At 36.0% G+C, this 22,587-nt stretch overlaps 2 protein-coding genes across 16 annotated transcripts in view; both read right to left on the bottom strand.

The window, feature by feature from the left end:
• Positions 1-13,291, bottom strand: part of LOC147834119 (uncharacterized) — a 33,064-nt gene extending 19,773 nt beyond the window's left edge. For 2 of the 7 annotated variants that reach the window (XR_015505649.1, XR_015505650.1), the window contains exons 1-2: positions 11,073-11,183; positions 10,824-10,978 (exon numbers count right to left, since the gene is read on the bottom strand). Coding sequence is in view for 2 of the 7 variants with exons in the window: in XM_087278996.1 (XP_087135122.1) it covers positions 10,824-10,965 (142 nt within the window). In the remaining 5 variants the exon portion in view is untranslated. Of the gene's footprint in view, positions 1-63; positions 131-8,660; positions 10,572-10,639; positions 10,979-11,072; positions 11,184-12,832 lie in introns of those variants that run through there. The other 5 variants (XM_087278996.1, XM_087278997.1, XR_015505647.1 and 2 more) reach the window with 5 other exon arrangements.
• cngk (cyclic nucleotide-gated potassium channel) overlaps positions 12,960-22,587 on the bottom strand; it is a 53,956-nt gene continuing 44,328 nt past the window's right edge. For all 9 annotated transcript variants that reach the window (XM_087277336.1, XM_087277340.1, XM_087277342.1 and 6 more), the window contains 9 exon segments: positions 21,068-21,258; positions 18,211-18,455; positions 17,813-17,884; positions 17,425-17,699; positions 16,395-16,516; positions 15,888-16,114; positions 15,637-15,794; positions 13,893-13,996; positions 12,960-13,799 (listed from right to left, as the gene is read on the bottom strand). In XM_087277336.1, the coding sequence (XP_087133462.1) occupies positions 13,507-13,799; positions 13,893-13,996; positions 15,637-15,794; positions 15,888-16,114; positions 16,395-16,516; positions 17,425-17,699; positions 17,813-17,884; positions 18,211-18,455; positions 21,068-21,258 (1,687 nt within the window). In that variant the 3' untranslated portion in view covers positions 12,960-13,506.

Here is a 22,587-nt window from a genome sequence, read left to right as displayed (position 1 = left end):
CAAATGTATTTAAAAAAACTTTGAAATTTGGCGACAGCTATTAGTTTTTTGTTTTGTTTTTACCCTATTCATCTTCAGTGTCTTGGTGGTCAGAGTGTTTTCAGCTCCTCTAATTGAAATGTACTCGTCTGACATTCAGCTCATGTTGACAGCTGAAGATGTGAACTATATATCTGTGAACTGTGAGACAACCAATCGCACGAGCACTTCACTCTCACATGATCTCAGTATTTCAGACAAGCTGAAACAAGATGTTCTCACAATTGCCACTGATGCACATAATGTAGCTACATGCTGAATGATTCAAACATATCTGCAAATGTTTTGACAGTCTTCAAACACAGATAATCGTGTTCTGAACTATATGTTTAGAGGTAATGGCCTTCCTTAACAGACACTTTTCAGATCAAAACATCTGTCGTCATACACAAGGACTAAAACTTGTAACAAATACTTTCTCCAGAAAAAAAATAGGCTATTGTAGGAAATACTAAGAAGATGTTTTTGCTCTGTTAAATGTCACTTAAATGTCACATATTTGAAAAAAAAAACGGCACAAAAACCACAGGAGGGCGAATAATTTTGGCTTCAACTGTGCATATACTATTTCTTTTATATTTTTGAGACTACAAAAATGTCAATAAAAATACATTTTTTTCAACTGTAAAGCCACATTTTAAAAATCAAAAGTTTTTAAAAGCAGAGATCAAGATCTAATAATGAGATTTGAAAGTGGAAAACATTTAATATTCACAAAATATGGGAAATATGGGATCTATCTATCTATCTATCTATCTATCTATCTATCTATCTATCTATCTATCTATCTATCTATCTATCTATCTATCTATCTATCTATCTATCTATCTATCTATCTATATTATTATTATAACTTCATAATGTGCATGTGGCTTGAGGTTCATTTTAAATAACATTTTAATTATTTCAGTTCATTTATTTGTTTATTTTTTTATTTAGTTACATACAGTACAATATTCAAAATTATTATAATTAAAAGGTCTGTTTTAACGTATTTCAAAATGCAATTTCTTCCTGTGATGTCAATTTTTACTCAGGTCTTGTGTTAGGAAAATAAAAAGAAAAAAACTTTTTCGTGGCCCCAGAGCCACGCCCACCTATTACATAATCACTATTAAAAGCAAACGTCAACTAAATCACTTTGTCAGTCTGTTTTAGACTTCTGAATTGAACTTCAGAATGACTTCACAACCAGCATGACCTCACGCCATTTGTTAACTTTTCGATTTAGTGGAAAATTCATATGAATCCGTACAATCTCATTCGAACAATTCAGTATGATTTGTTCATCCCCTGATGGCAGTTGAGTTTAGGGGAGGGGTTGGCTGCATTTTTTTTTTAAACATTTTTTAAAATCGTACATGTTCGTAACGCAAAATAGTAACGTTTCCTTGTGAGAACATCGCTCATTGACTACTTATGATGTTGAAAGTTTTAGCAAATTGACTTTAATTTACAGTTTTAGAGTTTGAAATGATACACTGTTTGGGTTGGTCATGTACATAAACGGATGATTTATTTGATGGGTTCATTCTACATCACTTCATCAGCAGTGTCAGGGAAAGTTACTTTAGAAAGTAATGCATTACAATATTGAGTTACTCCCCCAAAACGTAACTAGTTGCATTACCCAGTTATTTTTTGTGGTAAGTATGCATTACGTTACTTTTGAGTTACTTTTGCATTACCTGGTTAAGGACTGATTTAAAAAAAACTGGCTTGATCTTAAAAAACCTATTAAATAATATAGGATACAGTGTGTGCGTTCGTCTGAATCATTTATAGCAGGACACCAGGCATATCTGAGGGTCTTCTGGAGGAGCACCACTAAACACTGTTTCACACAGACAGCAGGTTTTCTTTTGAAATCAGCTGGAGTGGGTTAGTGGGAGGGGGGTGGCAGTGACATTGCGGCTCAAGTGGCAACATTTGTGCAATTCCAGCGGGACGAGATCGGAGGCCACAGCTGAATCGGTTCTGTTTGATCCCGTCAATGAGAAAGACTCAAGGAGCCAAAGCTGCATAGCTGAAACTCTTTAGACGCATGCTGGTTAACTCATAGGGCGAGAAAAACAAGACAAATCCCACTGACCCATTGTCTGATCCATCTTCCTCTTATCCATTCATCCCTTCATTCTGTTTATCTCCTTCTCCCTGTTATTTCCACCACTCTCCTTTTTTCCAGGTACCTTCTGAGAGCCTATAAGCACTACAGCGACAACTTCCGAAGCCCTGAGGTTTTATGTGATGCCGCTGCTCCGACACAGAGACATGTTTGTGTCCGTAAGTGGGATTTTTTTTTTCTCTTGGTCCGAAATATACAAACCAAACAGGATGTTTGTGCACTGTAAAACGTGCTAAATTCAGATTACTCCAAAAAAATACATTTTTATAATAGGTGGAAACTTATTAACTGAAAATATGCGAGTAAACAAAATTGTATAAGGTGAACAAAAAACATGTTATTCTTAGACTGTAAAACCCAAAATGTTAAGATAACTCAAATTATTTGAGGAAACCAATTGCAACAAACCATTTAAGTTCAAAAACTAATCCTAATGAGTACTGTGAACTTAATGTATTTGAGTAAACGAAGCAATTTGAGCACAGTAAAACCCAATAAATGAAGAGAACTCAAACCAACTTGATTGCTGTAAAACCCAATAAGTTAAGGCAACTCAGATCATTTGAAGAAAACCGATTGCTACAAACCATTTGAGTTCAAAAACTAATCTAAATGAGTACTGTGAACCTACTCCATTTATGTTGAAGTAACAAAGTATTTAATTAACTCATCACCTTCAACACTGAGTTCAAAACTCTTTTCAAATGAGTAGAATTAACCTTCAGTACATTTTGAGTTAACTGCACTAATTTTACTCGATTAAGTTGACTGTTGGGTTTTACAGTGTACTCATTTTCCATTTGTTCCTAACCTTTATGAGTTTTTTTTGTTTTGTTGAAGACAAAATAAGATATTTTGAAAAATGTTGGAAACTGATAATCAGGGTGCGAATTACAGGGGGGTTGGGGTTGATTGACCCTCCTAATTAAGGCTTGATTCCCCCTAAAGGACGTCAAAACAAGATGTATGGGTGGGTCAGCCCTTTAAAACTGAGAAAAAAGTTTACTGTGATCTGTATTTTAAATAATAATGCTAATAATTAATATAGAAACCAAACAGAGGATGTTTGTGCACTATAAAACGTGCTCAATTCAGATTACTGAAAATATATATTTTTTATTTTTATGATTGGTGGAAACTTATTGCCTCAAAATATGTGAGTAAACTGAACATTTTATAAGTTAGTGGAACATAAAGGGGTGGTTCACCCAAAAACTTGTTATATTTACACTGTAAAGCCTAAAAAGTTAAGTTAACTCAAATCATTTGAGTAAACCGATAGCAACAAGGCATTTACGTTAAAAACCTAATTCTAATGAGGAATTTGAACTTAATTCATTTGAGTAGACAACGCAATTTGAGCACAGTAAAACCCGATAAACGAAGAGAACTCAAACCAACTGAGTGCTGTAAAACCCAATAAGTTAAGGCAACTCAAACCATTTGAGTAAACCGATTGCTACAAACCATTTGAGTTCAAAAACTAATCTATATGAGTATTGTGAACTTACTTCCTTTAAGTTGAAGTAATGAGGTATTTAATTAGTTCAATACTCTTTTCAAATGAGTAGAATTAACTTTCAGTAGATTTTGAGTTAACTACACATTTGATAAAGTTAACTGTTGGGTTTTACATTTGTTCCTAACCTTTATGTTTTTTTTTTTTGTTTTTTTTGAACACAAAATAAGATTATTTGAAAATGTTGGACTTTAAGTTTACTTTAAAGGGGTGGTACACAATCAAATAATATTTTAATCTTTAGTTTAGATGTGTAATGTAGATGCAAGAAACTCAAAGTTAAATGCAAAGAAGACTTTGGCTTTTACAGAGATAGCTTAGCAAAGCCTACAGCAAACAAAGTTTGGGGACTACACTGTAAACCCTAATTTTGTCTTTACTTAAACGATTAAGTAAAGTTGACTGAACATAACTTAAAATTAAGCATTTTGGTCCTATCACTCAAAAATATGAGTTAATTTAACTTATGTACCATGAAAATGCATAAACTTAAGATTTCAAGTGTAGTGAGCTCAAAATCGAAATGAATCCTTCTTCTAATATGTGCAACCTTTTAAGTGCAAGGTCTTTTTTTAAATCAGAAAACAAATCAGGTAATTAATCATTACAATGTGAATAAATGGCTACATATTTTACTTATTTAAACAATTATTCATAGTAGGCCTATATTATTACACACACACATGCACACACACGCATATATATATATATATATAGTTTGAAATGAACAATTTCAGCATAGTCTACCACACCGGCAAGTTAAATAAACTTAAATATGCAAGTTTTGGGAGACTCCATTACTCAATTAAATTGAGGCACTGACTGAATTAATTTCGTTCAGTCAACCTATTAGGGCTTTCAGTGTACAAAAAAATAAATAAAATAAAAGACTTTATAAACCCTTCAGGTTACATGCATTCACCTCGTGCAGACAACCCGCACAGCGAAGAAGCGTGGCCAGAGACGCTGTAATGTTATAGCAGAGAAAGTTAAAGGTCGTCCAAACGCTGTTATTTCCACAGAGCTTCTAGGAGAGAAACTAGGAAATATACCAGTCGTTTTCATGATAGCTGAGTAGCTGTATATAATCAAAGTAAGATATAGGAAAAAAATTATGTGATTTTTTACAAATAAAGCATGAGCACACATTGCTTTGCATCCTATAAATGCAAACAAGCATTAAAATACACTCTGGACCACCCCTTTAAAGGAATTGTTGACCCAAATCTAAAACTCTGTCCTTATTTACTCAGCCATTACTTGTTTAAAACCTATGTGACTTTCTTTTTTCTATTGTGCACAAAAGAAGAACACTTTTAAACCTGTAACAATTGTATTTGCTAATATTTTAAGTCAATGGTTACAGGTTTTCAGCTTTCGTTAAAATATCATCTTTTGTGCTCGATAGAAGAAAGAAACTCGTAAATGTTTGGAACCACCTGAGGTTGAATAAAGTGTAAAGAAATACAATTTTTGGGGTGAACTATCCCGTTAACGGTTTTGCTCAGTGCAGTTTAATCAATATATGATGTTTGTTCAAACTATTCATATAAAAAGAGCTGAATCAACACAATCATTGAGTTTTTTTTGTGGGGAAGGGGGGACAACTTAATTGTTTCATGTTCAATCTACTTACATTTGTAAAAACTAATAAATAAACTTAATTCCTTCATGTTGTCTCAACACAAACCGACTGTGTTGAACCCAACATCTTTACAGTGTTTGTTTGATAAGAAAAGCGAGCGTCTGCAGGTCTAATGTAAGCGGTAGGCAGCAAGCTTAAGACAAGGGGGGAGGCTGAATTTGGGACTTCAGGGACCACCTGTTGTAGCACAAGACACTGATATGGCTGTGAACGGTTTCTATGGTTTTAGAAGTTGATTTGGGTCCAGATCCAGTGGACAGTTTCTGTTGCGGCCCGCTGACAGAGCGACCGTATCCGCAGCTGTCCCTGTTAATTATACTGTTATCCCCGGTTTGGGAGGCGTCCCAATCAAACTGTGGAGTATAGACAAAAGCATGACTTCATTGAATCCACATCCACAGGGAATAATATCTGCCATTTTGCAGCCCTCGTAAACGCCTTTGGGTGTTACTGCTTTATCTAGCTCACACCTATAAACTCTGCAGTTCCCACACTGTAAAGCATGGTAAATTACCTCCCTCCACTTTTAATAGACTAAATGCTGATTATAAGAATATCACGCTTCGGTAAATCATAAATATGACATAATTCCAACATAAAAAGTCATAATAACGATTCAAGTCAACATTTTCAATCGTTTATGCATTACACAAGTTTACAAGTCATAATTTTAACTTTTTTTTGTCATTATGAGTCCATTTTTTAAATATTTGTTACAGCTTTTTATACCATAATATTTCTAGCGATAACTTTCATTCATTTTCTTGTCGGCTTAGTCCCTTTATTAATCCGGGGTCCCCACAGCGGAATGAACCGCCAACTTATCCAGCAATTTTTTACGCAGCGGATGCCCTTCCAGCCGCAACCCATCTCTGGGAAACATCCACACACACACTCATACACTACGGACAATTTAGCCGTACCCAATTCACCTGTACCGCATGTATTTGGACTGTGGGGGAAACCGGAGCACCTGGAGGAAACCCACGCAAAGGCAGGGAGAACATGCAAACTCAACACAGAAATGCCAACTGAGGTTCGAACCAGCGACCCAGCAACCTTCTTGCTGTGAGGCGACAGCACTATCTACTGTGCCACTGCCTCGCCCTTTCTAGCGATTACTTTATCATAATTATGACTTTAGTCTCATAATTAAACTTTTTATGTCAGCATATCAACTTTATCTATCAACTTTCTGATCCAGGCGCCAAGTGCAAATCGCAGGGCTCAAAAGCATTAAGGGCTGTCCAAATCCACTTTTGCTGTAATGGAAAAATCTACAAATTTACGTTGTGGCGCATGGTCTAACAGGGTTGAGCTTATTCTCTTAATGAGTTATGGGTGTGTTTTGAGAATAAACCAATCAGAGTCTCATCTCCCATTTCCTTTAAGAGTCAGTTGTGTCACGCCATGAGGCAATTTACATGGCGTACTTTGTAAATGGAAAAACTGAACGCTCCACTAGCAAGAAAACAGTTAAACAGCATCTGCAGAGTGAGAATGAGAGAATGAGCCCTCTCATTCTTCACTTTCACTCTTTTGGTGTTAAGGAAACGTGTTGTACACACAGACATCCATTAGCCTACATGATAAATTTTATTTATTAAGCTCAAAGATTTGTTTCAAAACTATTTTTAAATTCAGTTCTAATTTCTAGCAAACGAATAAATGGACAATATAACGAAGTGTGGTCAAAAATCTGAGTTATATCTTATACACATGCTGTGCCCCATATGGTCCAAAACCTGACAGGTGGGCAAATCTAAGCTTGTTTTTAATAAAACAAATATAAATATGCATATAAGAAATACTACAAATAATAACATTATACAAAAGCAAATTGTCATGAATAAACTGAAATAGCCCTCCGAGATGAAGAAGGTATGGAGGCAATGGTGTTTATATTGATGTAGAAAATAATAATTTTTGTAATATTTTATTCCTTAAATTTTTTTCATTTGTAAAGCTATTTGTGTATTGCTGTACATCCTGTGTGTATTAAGCAATGTGCAAGCAATGTGCACAACTAACGCGCTCTGCGCTGGACTTTAGACCTCCTCTCAGCTGGTCTATTAAACAGTCTATTTTAGTTCCTCAAAAAAGCAACACGCCAGCAATGTGCCTTAACACACCCTCTTTGTTAGATCAGAACACCTATGGGTGCACACATGAGTGCAAATACATTTGCTATTTAAACAGTATGGTACAAAATGTCAAAATGACAGTTGCAGCCGAGCTGAAACTAGCAAACAACAATTGCGTTGCAATAATCATGACATATATGACATTATTTATTATGATATTTTCGTCATTATTTTAACTTTATCTCAAAATTTTAACTTAGTATATCATCGTTTTTAGAAATTATTTATTATGGGTTAGAATTTAATAACTTTTATTGTTTTATTCCTTATATTTTATCTTATAATTAAAATTTTTAGCACAATTTTGACAATATTTATTATGAGTTTGTTATAATATTGTGTTTTTGTATTAATTTTTAATTTTCATATCATACTTTTGTCATAATTAAACACTATATAGGTCATATTTCATCTTTTTATTTTATAATGATGATTTTATTTAATGTTTTGCATCACAATTGAGCGTGTAAAAATTATTTTTATTTCAGTTGTTTATGTCATAATTTAAACTTTTGATCTTATAGTTATGACCAAGCATGTCCCGATTTAAACAAGCATGCCATGGTCTTGTTTGTTTGTCTTATTGTGCATTTTTCCATGGCTTTTACTTGGAATCCACTTTTCTCCATTATGAGTGTTTTTTAACCTAATTTTAAACACTGAACTCATCATTTCAGATTTTACAGCTGTTTTTTTTTCAGGTTAACTACTATGTCATAATTTTATCAGCTAGTATGTGAACATTTTGACTTCTCAGCTCTAATTTTTTACCATTTCCCCGTCAAAACCTCCATCTTTTATGCCATAAATATATGTCTGTTGCTGAGAGATGGACTGCACCTATTATATTGTTCAATAAAATTCTTTGTTGGTGGATTATATCATTTTTTTCTCATATAGTTTTGAGGATCTATTAGCTCTGTCAGACTGAATGAAGAGCAGCTTTTCTATGGAGTCTGTCTGGGCCATTCACTCACATTCAAAGACTTTTACCCAAAACCAGCTCTGCTTTGTCTGTGTTGTTGTTGTCGTCTCGCTGAGCCAGACTTTTGACCTGACACAAAGTCAGACCCTTGCAGCTTTTTCAGAGCAGTAACTGCTGGCTTTGACAGGAGGACACTAACTGCAGTTTATTTTATTTTATGAGAGGAGCAGGCCTTTCTCTGATTTTTAGTTTTTTTTTTTAATAGATTTAAAAAATCTGTAATGTCAAGTTGAATATAAAATAAAATATTTTGAATGATATTGGAAATGAATCCAGCACTCGAGTAATTTGTTTCACTTAAAAAAATACAATTTTCGAATGATGTTTAAACCAGTAGTCAAAAGTTTTTTTTTTCCCTCCAGTTTTTTTTCACAAGTTAATAGTTATCGATTTTTGACATTATTCAAAATATCTTCTTTTGTGTTCAATAATGAAACAAAAGAAAGAAACTAAACACTTGGAGTCTGTTTAGGATTTAGAATCACTTAATATCACTTTGATAAACCTCCTACTGAAACAATATCTTTAATAGTGTAAATTGGACTCAAGTATGGTCGTTACTTTAACATTTATTTATTACAAATAAGAGTTTAACCCACAAAATTATTTCTACAAAATGTTTAATTGATATTGAGTTAGAGAGCTGTTTTATTAAAAGTTTTAATGAAAGTATTTCACATTCATTTTGGTCTTGCCAATATACTCAACTTTTTTGGATTAATGTTGAAGGTTTTATTGCTCATAATATTTTAAAATAATTTTCTTTATCTTATAAACATGTGATTCAAATGTACATAAAAGTGTAATATTTAAAAGTATATAAAAGTATTCTAATTCTAAAAATAGAAAAGCAATTCAAATGGTTAATATATTCTCCTCCTTTAACTTTTTTTTTTTTTTGCATAAAAATGTTTGTATATATGCATTTCCTTCAATAAAAGTGCAGTTTTAAACTCTTGGTAATTTGGAAAATGTGTGTAATCTATTTATATGTAATTTGATAATGTACCCTCTCCTCTGTTTTCTTATTTTATTTCTTTTTTTAATTAAATCCTTCTTGTTAAGATATGTGAAGTGATTTAGTTGTATAATAAAACTGTATTTAATGGTTCTTGGTAATAAAACAAAGAAAAAAAACTTTGATGAACCTCCACTCGAGTGCATTTACTCCACCTACTGGACAGGAATGTGAAGTGCTGGATGCTGGAGAACAATGGTGACTGCTATGATTTTACAGTATTTTATTTTCATTCATTCATTCATTTTATTTTCGGCTTAGTCCCTTTATTAATCTAGAATCGCCACAGCGGAATGAACCGCCAACTTATCCAGCATATGTTTTACACAGCAAATGTCCTTTCAGCAGCAACCAATCACTGGAAAAGTATTTTATTTTACAAAAATTATATGAGAAAACAGAAGATAATGAATAATGAAGCACTTTATTTGGGGTTTAAAAAGGGCACGACAACATACTAACATTAGCACTATTTACTATTTATGCATCAAAGGAAAATCAATACAAAATAATAAATAAATGAATAAATAAATAAATAAATAAATAAATGCACATACTAGTTATAATTTATTATAATAATGTGCGAGTCATTACTTTTTATAAACTGTTATCGGTAACTGTTATAGAACTGCAAGAAAAAAAAATGACTCCAGCACAATTTTCGATAAAGAAGATACATTATTGATATTACATCTCTCTTTATACCATAAATATCCATTACAAGTTTAAGCTTTCTTACTTCTAGGTAACTGGAGTTTTTTTACAGCATAAAATTATAATCAGTTATTGAATATAAACGTTATTGTATTTTATATCTAAGAAAACAGCAGCCATACCGTTCAGTTGCGTCTGTTTATAGTGCATTAATGACTGGATTAAAATGGCGGCCGTGTTGACGTGTTTAGTCTATATTTTGACACACCAAGTTGTGACTATACACCGCTCTCTAGTGGCTTAAAATGAACTATATTTTATATTTTTGAGATTTCATACAGGTTAGATACAGATTAATTTACTATTTCTTTAAAAATAAGACGTATATGCATGCAAAATAGAATATAAACACACAAGTTAGTCAAAGTGAGAATCAGATTTTCTATTATTTATATTCTCAAAAGATGCCGTTAAAGGGGGCCAAATCCTTACGAGAATTATTATTATTACTATAGATTTATTTTTATTCATTCATTCATTCGTTCATTATTATTCATTTTCGCCACAGCAGAATGAACTGCCAACTTATCCAGCACGTGTTTTACGCAGCGGATGCACTCCAGCCACAACCCATCACCGGAAAACACCCATACACTTCTATTCACACACATACACTACCCAATTCACAACTTACCCAATTCACCCGTACCATATGCCTTTGGATTGTAGGGGGAAACCGGAGGACCCGGAGGAAACACACAGAAATGCCAACTGACCCAGCCAAGGCTCAAACCAGCAACCTTCTTGCTGTGAGGCAAGTGTGCTATCCACATCATGGCTTAAATGTACCTTAACAATAAGCGGGGAAAATCAAATTTCTCTCAAATACTTTGTTTTCTGCATAGTTAGGGCTTGAGACTTGATTTCTTAACATTATGCTCACCAACAGGGAAACATTGGAAGACGATTCTTTTGGAAAGTTCCCACATGAAGGGTATTCTTAAGTAGGAGAAGAAGTGATGATCCTTCAAATGTTCCCCGCAGATGCTAAATCAGAGAAAAAAAACAGTAATATTCACTTTTTAATCAAAATCTGTTAAGAGTAGGATTGCACAATATTGGAAAAAACTGACATTACAATATATTTTGTTTTACTTAAGTGATTTCTTTAAAAATGTCTATTGTGTGTTTTTGTACATGTTCTGTTTTCTCTGCAACATATATAGTGATATGAGCAGACTTCCACAAGATGACTGTTATTTCATGATTTAACACTGATGGGATTATTTTGTAGGGCAGGGCACTTGCATAAAATCACTGGAGGACTGGAGATTTGGCAGTCTGTGAGTGCGAGAGGTGGTAGACCAAGGGGAGGCAGGAAACCGTTCCCCTGGCTGGGGTATAGGCAGCTCATAAAATGCTAGATTGTTAGTATGCTCTGCATTTTCATCTCCCAGGCCTGAAGGGGGCTGTAGAGGCCAGCGTTGAAGGAGAGCCATTTGAGGAGAGCTGAGCTCCAGCGAGGGGGAGCATGAGCTGTCGCTCCTCCTCCTGTAAGCTGTTTTAATGCGTACACCAACCCCACCCCTAACCCTACCCCCAGTGACATCACTCGTAGAAGAAGTGCAAAAAAGGTGGAGCTCAAGCTTAAGCTCCCCCTCGCTGGAGCTCAGCTCTCCTCAAATGGCTCTGCAGCGAGCACCACTTGGCGTTGAAGGCCTCCTCCCGTGATGTGGTGGTAAATTCAAGCCCCTCTGCCGTGTAGACAAACTGGTAGGTGAACTCCCTAGCTGAAGATTCCCCTTGACAAAGTCCAAGTAGTTTGCCTAAACCCAGTGTTTGGCAAGTTACTTAAAAAATGTAGTGAGCTAAGCTATAAGTTTCTCCACTTAAAATGTAGCTTGCCTTAACTACATTAAAAGCTGACCCCCGGAAAATGTAGCAAGCTAAGCTAAAAGCTACTTGTCAAAAGTAGCTTAGCTACATCTGAGCTATTTTTACAATTTTCATGTTTAAATCGAAGCAACTTAAATCCAAGTCAATCAGATCTTACTGATCAATAAAACTGTCAATGAAACATATGAGGGATAATAGTTCAGTTCAGTTATTTACTGTAAATAATAAGCTGTACTAAACAGAATCAAATTATAGTATATAACAGCTAAAACAAAATATCCAATAAAACCAGGTGTTATACATTTAAAATACTATAGTAATTTATAGTAACGGGAAATATTTTGCAATAAGCATTATATTGTAAGTGTTCAACTTACAACTCAACGCGTTACACGACGTCTTTCACATATATCCGAAATATGCAGGTGGCTTCAGAGGTTACTCCCTCAGTCATCTTTCCATCAAGCAAGTTTCAGTTTAACGACGTCGTTGGCAGAGGTGGTAGTAACGCACCAAAAACTTTGTTGTCAAACACCGTAAAACAGGAAGAAAAAGAAATCGTCACTCTCGCCATCATATGGATTTACTTTCATCGGCTAGACACCGGCCTCACAGCTCTGTGAATGTCAGTGCTGTCACTTATTGATCCGCGATCGGTAAATGTAGCTTGTGTGGATGCTACTGCGCTACTTGACTAATAAAATAGCTTCGCTACTGAAAAGCTATCGGATTTAGAAAGTAGCGACGCTACCGCCACGCTACTGAGAAATGTAGTTAAGCTAGTGCCCAACACTGCCCAAATGCTACCTCTTCTGGCATGCAGTGGGGCGAGAACTGGGAGATGGGAAAAGGAAGATACCCATTTGGCTGCTGAGTCCGCTGTTATCCAGATCATACTGTCACGGCTGTAGGGGGGAAAGGAAGAGGACTCAAATGCAGAACTAAAATGAGTATTTATTAACTATAAAATCAAACAAAAGGAGAACAAAAACCACCCAGAGGGGGAAAACACTAACAAAAGCAACTAAACAAACAAACTGGGCTAGCAGGGAAGAGCAGGGCTGGATGGGACAGGTCACAACAAGACAAGACAATGAAAATACAATGAACTGGCACAAGACAGCAGACATGAGGAGACTATAAGGAGAAATACTTAACAAACTACTAACAAAGGGGTTGAGACAACTACAAGTGTAAACAAAACAAAAAGAACACTAAACAGGTTGATCAACTAACTAACTACAATAAACACTACACAAAACTACACAACACTAAACTACACTACACAAAACTACACTACACAAAACTACACTACCCTAAACTACACTACACAACACTAAAATACACTACCCTAAACTACACTACTGTACTTTAATCTAAACTACACTACACTAAACTAAACTACACTACACTATACTACACTACATTAAGATAAACTACAATATACAAAACCATACAATACACAAACAATAAGAATTGCTTTACTCCTGCTGAATATCAGCAAGTTTCTCCTTTAGCTTATCCATGGCAGCTGGATAAAGATGACTTAAAGATGCCAAAGAGGTTTTGGAGAGAACAGCAACATCCACATAGTTGGCGGCGATGGCGGTGTCATGGCGGGTGTGTTCTATCACAATGCGGTCGCCGAAAGCTGTTCCGCGACACAGCCGCTGATAGACCTCATGACCTCTGGTGTCCAGGCACAGATTAACTTTGCCAATTAAAAGAAAGTAGATTTCAGTGCCGCTGTCTCCCTTTCTGTAAATGCATTCTCCTTAAAAAACAAAACAAAAAGAATCAATATGCAACACTGTGTTTCCTGCATAGTTGTAAGGCTTGCGACTTGATTTCTCAACATTTCGCTCACCAACAGGGAAACATCGGAAGGTGACTCTCGCGGAAAGTTCCCTCATGACGGGTATTGTAAAATGAGAGAAGAGGTGATGACTCTTTAAATACTCCCCACAGATGCTAAATGAGAGAAAATTACATTCACTTTTCAACCAAAGTCTGTTAAGATTAGGACTGCACGCACGATATTGGAAAAAACTGACATTGCAATGTATTGTTTTTACTTAAGTGATTTATTTAAAAATGAGCTGCTTTTTTCTGCAACATATATAGCGATAGGAGTCCACAAGATGACTGTTATTTGCAATGCACATTTAAATTTTTAACTTTTTGATTTAGTGGCTAATTCGTATGAATTCGTATGATCTAATTCGTGCAATTTAGTTCGATTTGCTCATCACCCAATGACGGTTGAGGTTAGGGGTGGTGTTGGGTGCCATGCCTCGTTTTTAAACATTTTCGTACGACTGAACTTGTACTAGCCACTAAACTGACAAAACTTAAAAATACTTACGTTTCCTCAAGAAATCAGGCTGGTTATTTCATGATTTAACACTGATGGGATCATTTTGTAGGGGAGTGCATTTGCATAAAATTGTCAAAATTACACAAAAATACTAATTCATTAATTTTCATTCGGCTTAATGTCTATTTCAGAGGTCACCACAGCGGAATGAACAGCCAACTATTCCAATATATGTTTAATGCAGTGGATGCCCTTCCAATCACAACCCAGTACTGGAAAACACCCATACACTCTCACATTCACACACACACTCATACACTATGGCCAATTTAGTTTACCCAATTCACCTATAGCGAATGTGTTTGGAGAGTGGAGTAAATCGGAGCATCTGGAGGAAACCCATGCCAACACAGGGGAAACATGCAAACTTCACACAGAAATGCCAACAGGTCCAGCCGAGACTCGAACCAGGGACCTTTTTGCTGTGAGGCAATAGTTCTACCCACTGAGGCACTGTGATTGAATAGGTCCTGGCCATAACTGCCGACATTTTGTATGGAGATGGTTATGCGTTGGGTTTGGTGCGCATGGGTACTGTACCAAAAGGCTGGCCGGACTGTATCAAAAAGATAAGGAGCAGGGGGAGGGGGGAGGGGGATTTCCGGGAGACAGAACAATATGGGTGATAGGTTTGAAATACGGGAGACTCCCGGGAAAAACGGGAGTATTGGCAGGTGTGGTCCTGGCCCAATTGGGCAGTTTTACATGGACATAGGAAAATTAAGACCTGTTTAAAATGATTTACCTACAACACAATATTTCAGTAAATTTAAGACTTTTTTAGGGCCTAAAATTTTGGTTTTGCAATTTAAAAAGATTTTAAGACACCCCTACTCACACATCCATTGCAAATTACTGGTCAATTCTGACATTAATAGCAAGAAATGATCTTTAAAAGGCTGTGCTTGTAATTGTAAATGTTTTAGAACTTCCGATTAAGCTGCCATTGGGAGAAATGACTAGGAGTAACAATTGGCAGAAAACATTCATGACTAGTAATCGTGTTCATGACTATACATAAAAAGAAGAAGAATATAATAATAAAATATCAATTTGCAACATCGAACAGAAGAACGAACTGTTTTAACATCTAAAAATCAATGGAAGTGAATGAGACAGGAAGTCTTGAGCCAAATAGATTCCAATAATTAAGCCGGCTTGTAAGTGAAGAATACGTTCAAAACCTCTGTAAAATGTCAAATGGTTGCCCAAATAACAAAGTAGGCTTGTTTACCTCATCAAAACGTCCATTTTTAAACAGCGCGGGACACCTCTGAACAATTCCTCGGTGCAGATCCCCTTGTTGCGGTTCCACTGATAGTTGTAAAAATGTGACACACGATTTTGCAATTGCCGTGGGATTCTTTCATGCTTCATGTACTCCAGAATGGTCTGGGAATAACAAGATTAGTCAGATGTAAATCATTACTGGAGTAAAAGTACACACTTAAGAGTAGTTCTGAAAAATGTGGTGCTTACAATTACCTGCAGTTTCGCCTCAAAGGCTACTTGTAGTGTGTTCTTGTTGGTTTGCGTAGCTATGAGAAGTCCCATTTTATAAATCACTTGTATTTTGGACAGGATCATTATGAAAGTACATGCCATCACTTCCCCGAGATTTAGAGACAATATATCACCAAAGCCGACTGTAGTGTAAATCTGTACTATCCAATAGACAGCATATTTGTACATTTCAGAGAAGTCAGAGATTTCTGGAAAATAATTTAAAGAGAGTTACAGAAATTACCATCATGACTGTGACAGCATGGACACACAATTTACTACAGACTCTTAAAACTGATCCCCAGGTCATTCTAAACCCCCCAAAAATCATATATAATATAAACTCTTAAGTTTTGTGGAGTGGATGGATGGTAACAGAATGTTCAGTTTTGGGAGATCTATCCTTTTCAAACATTCCAATGTTGATTCAAATACCATTTTGATACCTCATGCTTTGACTCCATAAAAGTTTTTTTTTTCTCCCCTCACCTATTTCAGCAATCCATGACATGACTCCATAGATCTCAACAAAAGAAACGCAAAGCATCGCTGCACAGTGGACAAAGAGGACAGAGTGGACAAAAAACTTGATCATCCTTATGCACAGAAGGCTGAAAACAAACAAAAATACACATTTTACAAATGTTCTCGACAAATGACAACCCAGGCTCAATCTGAAAACGTAGTCCCGTAGACGTTTCTGGAGACCGCGAATTATGTAGCAGGAGGTACGTAAGGCTGCATTTAATTTTTTAAGTGAACGGTACGGGGCAGTATGACGTCGTTTCTTTTCTGACCGCTTACCTCCGTGTTGAGGGCTTTCCGCCGCAACCAGTTTGTCCAGTTAGCTCGTTGTGTACGTCAGACTTAAGACGCAGAGAGGAGTTGACCATGACAACGATGACTGAGTTTGAGTCCAGGGAAGAGCGGTTCCAGAAATCAGGTACAAGACAAAAACCGAATCCAAAAAATAAAGTGAACAAGTTCATAACAGGGTGAAAATGTGGTAAAATCCCAAAAAGTGGTAAAAATCAGACGAGGGATTTTCTTTTTCTAGATGGCTTTTGTAAATTGTTGGTTGGGTTAGGTAAGTAAGCGGGTGGGCGGGTCAATCTGTAAAATTGGTTTGGTTCTGGGAAGGAGGAGGGTGGGTCAGCCGATTTGCTGGTCACCCAGTCAATCATTCAGCCAGTCAGACAGACGGTCAATCGACAGCGGCCTCTGGTGGGTTTACGTGAGAACAACACAGGCGCAAACGGCACTCACGAGAGACATTCGAGATGCGAAAAAGCGAACACAGTGGCCTCTCATAGATTTGCAAAAACAAAAACTGCAAAAATACGTACCTCCCGGCAGTTATTTCGCGGTCTACAGAAACGTCCAAGGGACTGCATTTTCAGAATGAGCATGGGTTGACAAATAAACACCTCAGTTCTTGAAATTCATACACATTATCAGTAAATGTAAGTAACATTACATTTAGATGAATTTAATGGAGATACAGCAACTAAAGACATACTTGGATGTGATTGATTGCTCTTCTTTCCACATAAACACTAACAGTGAAATAATTCGTGGCAAGTGAGCAATTCGGGCATAAATGATCATAATGGGCAGGAATAATGGAGAATCCTTTTCCACCAGATGAACAATTATAAGTCCAAATGGAAAAGCACAGGCCATGTCAAAGGCAAATCCGAATTTTCTTGTCAGATAGCTATGGGATGTTGATTTGTAGTCTGATGCAAATGCTCTGTGGTCATCATAAGTAGCAATGTGGAACTTCAGGAAGATCTGAAAGAAACGGCACACAAATATCAGCATAGCATTGAATAGGCACAGCCCCAGCCCTAATGTGCGGGAGTACCCTTGAGTTGCATGTAAATCAGTGAGATTCTTTAGCTTACCTCAAACATCTGAAAGACTTGGGTGCACGTTGTGAGTAAGAGCAGATACACATTTACGTTATGCACAGAAGACTGCAGAGAAAGAGAGGCAACAGTGATTAATGTACATGTTCAAAATATACACTAATTCAAAGATTGAGTAAATGAAACTCCCTATATAGGATGTATTTCACATCAAAATTCACTCTATTATAACAAAATTAATTGGCCTAAGTGTTTTGAGCCCTTTAAGGTTAAGTTCATCCAAAAATATAATTCTGTAGTCATATCTTCCGTGTTCAACGTAAGACAAAAACAATTTCCCCTTTACAAAAGTTATCCCTTTACAATACATTTAAAATTGTGTAACTTATAATAACTAGAAAAACTGCTGAAATGCACAAGAGATGGATACACACCATTAATGTTATTGCCCAGAAAAGAATTGTGAAAAGTATACAGCCTGTATACTGATAGACCACACGAAAACTGTTGTCTGCGTCCATGGTTCTGTTGTTTGACATTCTGATGAAGTTGAAAATCTTCAGCAAGAACCATATGAGCAATGGTGAGACTCTGGTCCATAGTCTAACATGCAGAGGCTGTAAACGGAGTATAGCTCTCTCCTCGTTCTCAGCCATGTGATCCCTGTAGAGCTGTTCCCCTGTTGGAAAGTGAATGATAATTAATAAAAATGCAACCGAGAAAAATGTGGCAGATGAACAGAGATTGCTCACCTGTTGTGTAAATAGCATAGTGTGCACAATATTGAAGGGGCTTTTTACCCCCCCCCCACCCCCCGCAATTTCTGTTTAACAGAGAGAAGATTTTTTTAACACATTTCTAAACATAATAGTTTTAATAACTCATTTCTAGTAACTGATTTATTTTATCTTACTTTTATGACAGTAAATAATATTTTACTAGATATTTTTCAATACACTTCTATACAGCTTAAAGTGACATTTAAAGGCTTAACTAGGTTAATTAGGTTAACTAGACAGGTTAGGGTAATTAGGCAAGTTATTGTTTAATGATGGTTTATTCTGTAGACTTACTAAAAATATAGCTTAAAGGAGCTAATAATTTTGACCTAAAAAGGCTTTTACAAAAATGTAAAACTGCTTTTATTCCAGCCGAAATAAAACAAATACGACTTTCTCCAGAAGAAAAAAATATTATCAGACACACTGTGAAAATTTACTTGCTCTGTTAAACATCATTTGGGAAATATTTAAAAAAGAAAAAAGAAAATCAGGGGGGGGGGGGGGGTAATAATTCTGACTTTAACTACACACACACACACACACACACACACACACACACACACACACACACACACACACACACACACACACACACCTCCCCTAGAGTTAAACAGTTTACCATTTTTGTCTTCATGTCTGGGAGAAGCACTTTTTAGCTTAGCTTAGCATAGATCATTGAATTGGATTCAACAATCAGCATCTCGCTTAAAAATGAAAAAAGATTTTCAATATTTTTCTTTTAAAAGCTTTTTAAAAATTAGACACTTCTTTGGGGCTTTAAGACACTTTTCAGACTGCTCGATCCTTGTGGTCCCTGTGCCAAACCCTATTTAGTTCCTACCTAGTGCTTGCTGCATTTAGCTTCTCAAAGCTTTGAACCAAATGAAACTAAATTGTTCACTGGTTTGAAGCACTTAAAACTGGGCAATGATAGACAAAATATGCAAATGCAATAAAAACATGCTTAGGGAGCTCATGGAGCAAACCCTGGAGCATTACTGTAATTTCTTTTGACTTAAACAATTATTCATTAAAAAATATATTTTAACCATTGCAAATGCAGTTCCCATATATGTTTTTTGCTTGATAAAGAGTACAGCATTTATAAGCACATCGCAACATCTACAAACATATTAAGTGTTTGCCTAATGTGCAAGTTTTTAAAAATACATTTTCAGGTCTCATTTAAACAAGCCAATATGAGACTATTAACTACTATTATTCCTTTTAATTTGACAAATGTCCCATTAAAGCTCATAAAGCTGATCTGATTAGGTAAAACTAGAAAACTTTTGCAGTGATTTGTTGCTGGAGGGGACGACAATCAACTCAGTGAACCCGTATGATTCATGTGGATTTCAATTTTACAGAGAACATACAAAGACCACCCACTGGAGAGCCATTGATGTTTCATAATGTTTTAAAACACATATGATATAACAAAGCCTCATTTACTGAAATGGCGTGACCTTGAAAAATTTAATAAATGCACCAAACCACTAATTTAAAACAAAAGATTTGAAGCTTCATTAAACTGTGGTTTGAAAGCAGCAATCATCTTCTATTTTAACAAATTGTCTAGCCTCTTCCTTGACTCCTTGTAACAGAATTACACTACATATCCCTTTATATGCTTTCCAAGGGGGACAATGGAAACTGTATATTACAGCTGAACATTGCAACATACGCTCCTTCTGAAAACGTAGCCCTATTTACCTTTTTAGAGGTAGCGAATTAATTAGCCAGAGGAACGTATGGCTGCATTTCATCTTTAAAAACAAACAATACAGGGTGGTATGATGCGGTTCCTTTTCACGCTTACCAGCTAACCGCTTACCTCTGTGTACATTGCTTTTCTGCTCTTACCAGTTTGTCCAGTGGTTCGCAGCATACATTGGAGGATTTGAGATGCAGAACAGAGTTGACGGTGGTGACAAGATTCAAGTTTGATAAACAACGGTTCAAGACAAAAACAAAAAGTAAACAAAAGAACTAAATAACAGGGAGAGAATGTGGTAAAATCTGAAAATGTGGTAAAAATCAGGCTGCCGCGAGGGCTTTTCTTTTTCTGGATTACTTTTAAAAACACTGTTGGTTGGATTAAGGGACGTGGGTAGACGCTGGTCATTCGGTGCGTTTAAAACACTATCGGTTGAGTTTAGAAAAGGAGTCAGTCTGTCAGTCCGTCAATTGACAGGGGCCTCTGGTGGATTTACGATAGAAGAGCAGGCATGAATGGCACTCGTGATAGAAATTTGAGATCTCAAAAAGTATACACTGTGGCCTATGGTGTATACGTGAAAACAAAAACTGCAAAAAAACATATCTCCTGGGACGTATTTGATGCTCTCTAGAAATGTATACAGGGGTACGTAATTAGAATGAGCCCGGGTTGATCTTAAAAATGAGATCAAGGAAGTTTTTGGTAAAAGTCATGTATTGTGTGCATCCCGCCTTGCATGAATTAAATGCAGTAGTTTAACATCAAAAAGGACTTCAAGCTGCTTACATCCAGCTCGACGGAAAGTTGTCGGTGCTGAGTCAGGTCTTGCAGGTGCGTGGATCTGATAATCTTCATGCAACAGATCTTTTATCTCATCTGCTGAGCTTTGCATTTTCTCGTGAATGTGTGGGTAATATTTTAAGATTTCATGAAGACTTTTCTGTGACAGCACATACATCTCACTGTTGGTTGCAGCCCTGAAAGAGAAATGGGAAATGAATGAACCACACAAACAAGCCGACTGTATTTAGCATTGTCTTAAACCTAGTGTCTCACCAGCCAATTCACAATCAGTAAGAGAAAGTTGAGAGAGTGAGAGGTTCGGTGCGCACAAACGCTTGTTCTTAAAATATTGGTTCACAGTTTACAATAAAGTTCAATTAGTAAACGTTAGTTGATGCATTTACTAACATGAACTAATAATTAACAATGCTTGTACAGCATTTATGCATTATTGAAATCCAATTCATGTTTGTTGACGTCAGTTAATACCTTGTAAACTAACTGTGAACAACATTTTCCCATTAACTAACATTAACATAGACAAATAAACACTGTAGTAAATGTAGTGTTTGTTTATATGAGCTGAGGTTTAATTCTAAAATTTAAATTTAAAACTATTGATTCTTTAGCGAAATAGTTGACTCAGAATCTAATAAACGAATCGAGTTGGGTTCGGATTTTTTGTTTGATCGCATTGACGTCAATCACTAAATATGTAGTTCCAGATCTGGTAAAAAAATAAAGCGACTTTCTCCTTAGACACTAGCAAAGTGCAGGGGATCACGGGACTGATCATGACGTGAAGATGACGTTCACTGAAAGATGGAAATTCAGCTGAAGGGAATAAAGGGTTAAAGTTCATTTTCACAACAAAACCAGAGTATAACCAACCTAGAGCTGTGTTTGTTCCTGTCATCTCACGCAATCTCATGGCAATTCTTAACTTTTTGAGTTAGTGGCTAATGCGTATGAATTCATATGATCTAATTCGTACAATTTAGTACGATTTGCTTATCAACCAATGATGGTTTGGGTTAGGTGCCACGGCTCCTTTTGAAAATCGTACATTTTCATATGACTTAACTTGTACGAATTCATACAAATTAGCCACTTAACTGACAAAACGTAAAATACTTAGGTTTCCTCGTGAGATCAGGCAGGATTTTTGTAGATTTACAATTCAAGTGGAACAGTTTCTTTTTCCTCCGAATCATAACATGTAAGTCTGATTAAAATTGTTGCCTCATTTTGTGTAGTTTGCAAAATATGTGTTTAATTGTGTGTTATAAGTTGTAATCACGATGAGTGTATCGTTTATAGATCAGTGCTTGTACTGTCTCCCTCAGGTTAAATCTGCATGGGGTTGTTTACATATCGCGTCCAAAACTACTTTAAAAACGTGACGTGTGCTTCTTCATCAGCTGTTCCTCACACACGCGGTGCGGTCAATTTTCAAAATAGTTCAACTTTTGCCACTGTGTGGACTAATACTGAATTGTGTCATTGTTATTACTTGGGGTTAG

Source organism: Danio rerio, chromosome 13 (genome assembly GCF_052040795.2).
Source record: "Danio rerio strain M-AB ecotype USA chromosome 13, GRCz13ab, whole genome shotgun sequence".
NCBI lineage: Eukaryota > Metazoa > Chordata > Actinopteri > Cypriniformes > Danionidae > Danio > Danio rerio.
Note: the sequence above shows the minus strand (reverse complement) of the source record. Positions and strands in the feature narration are given on the sequence as shown.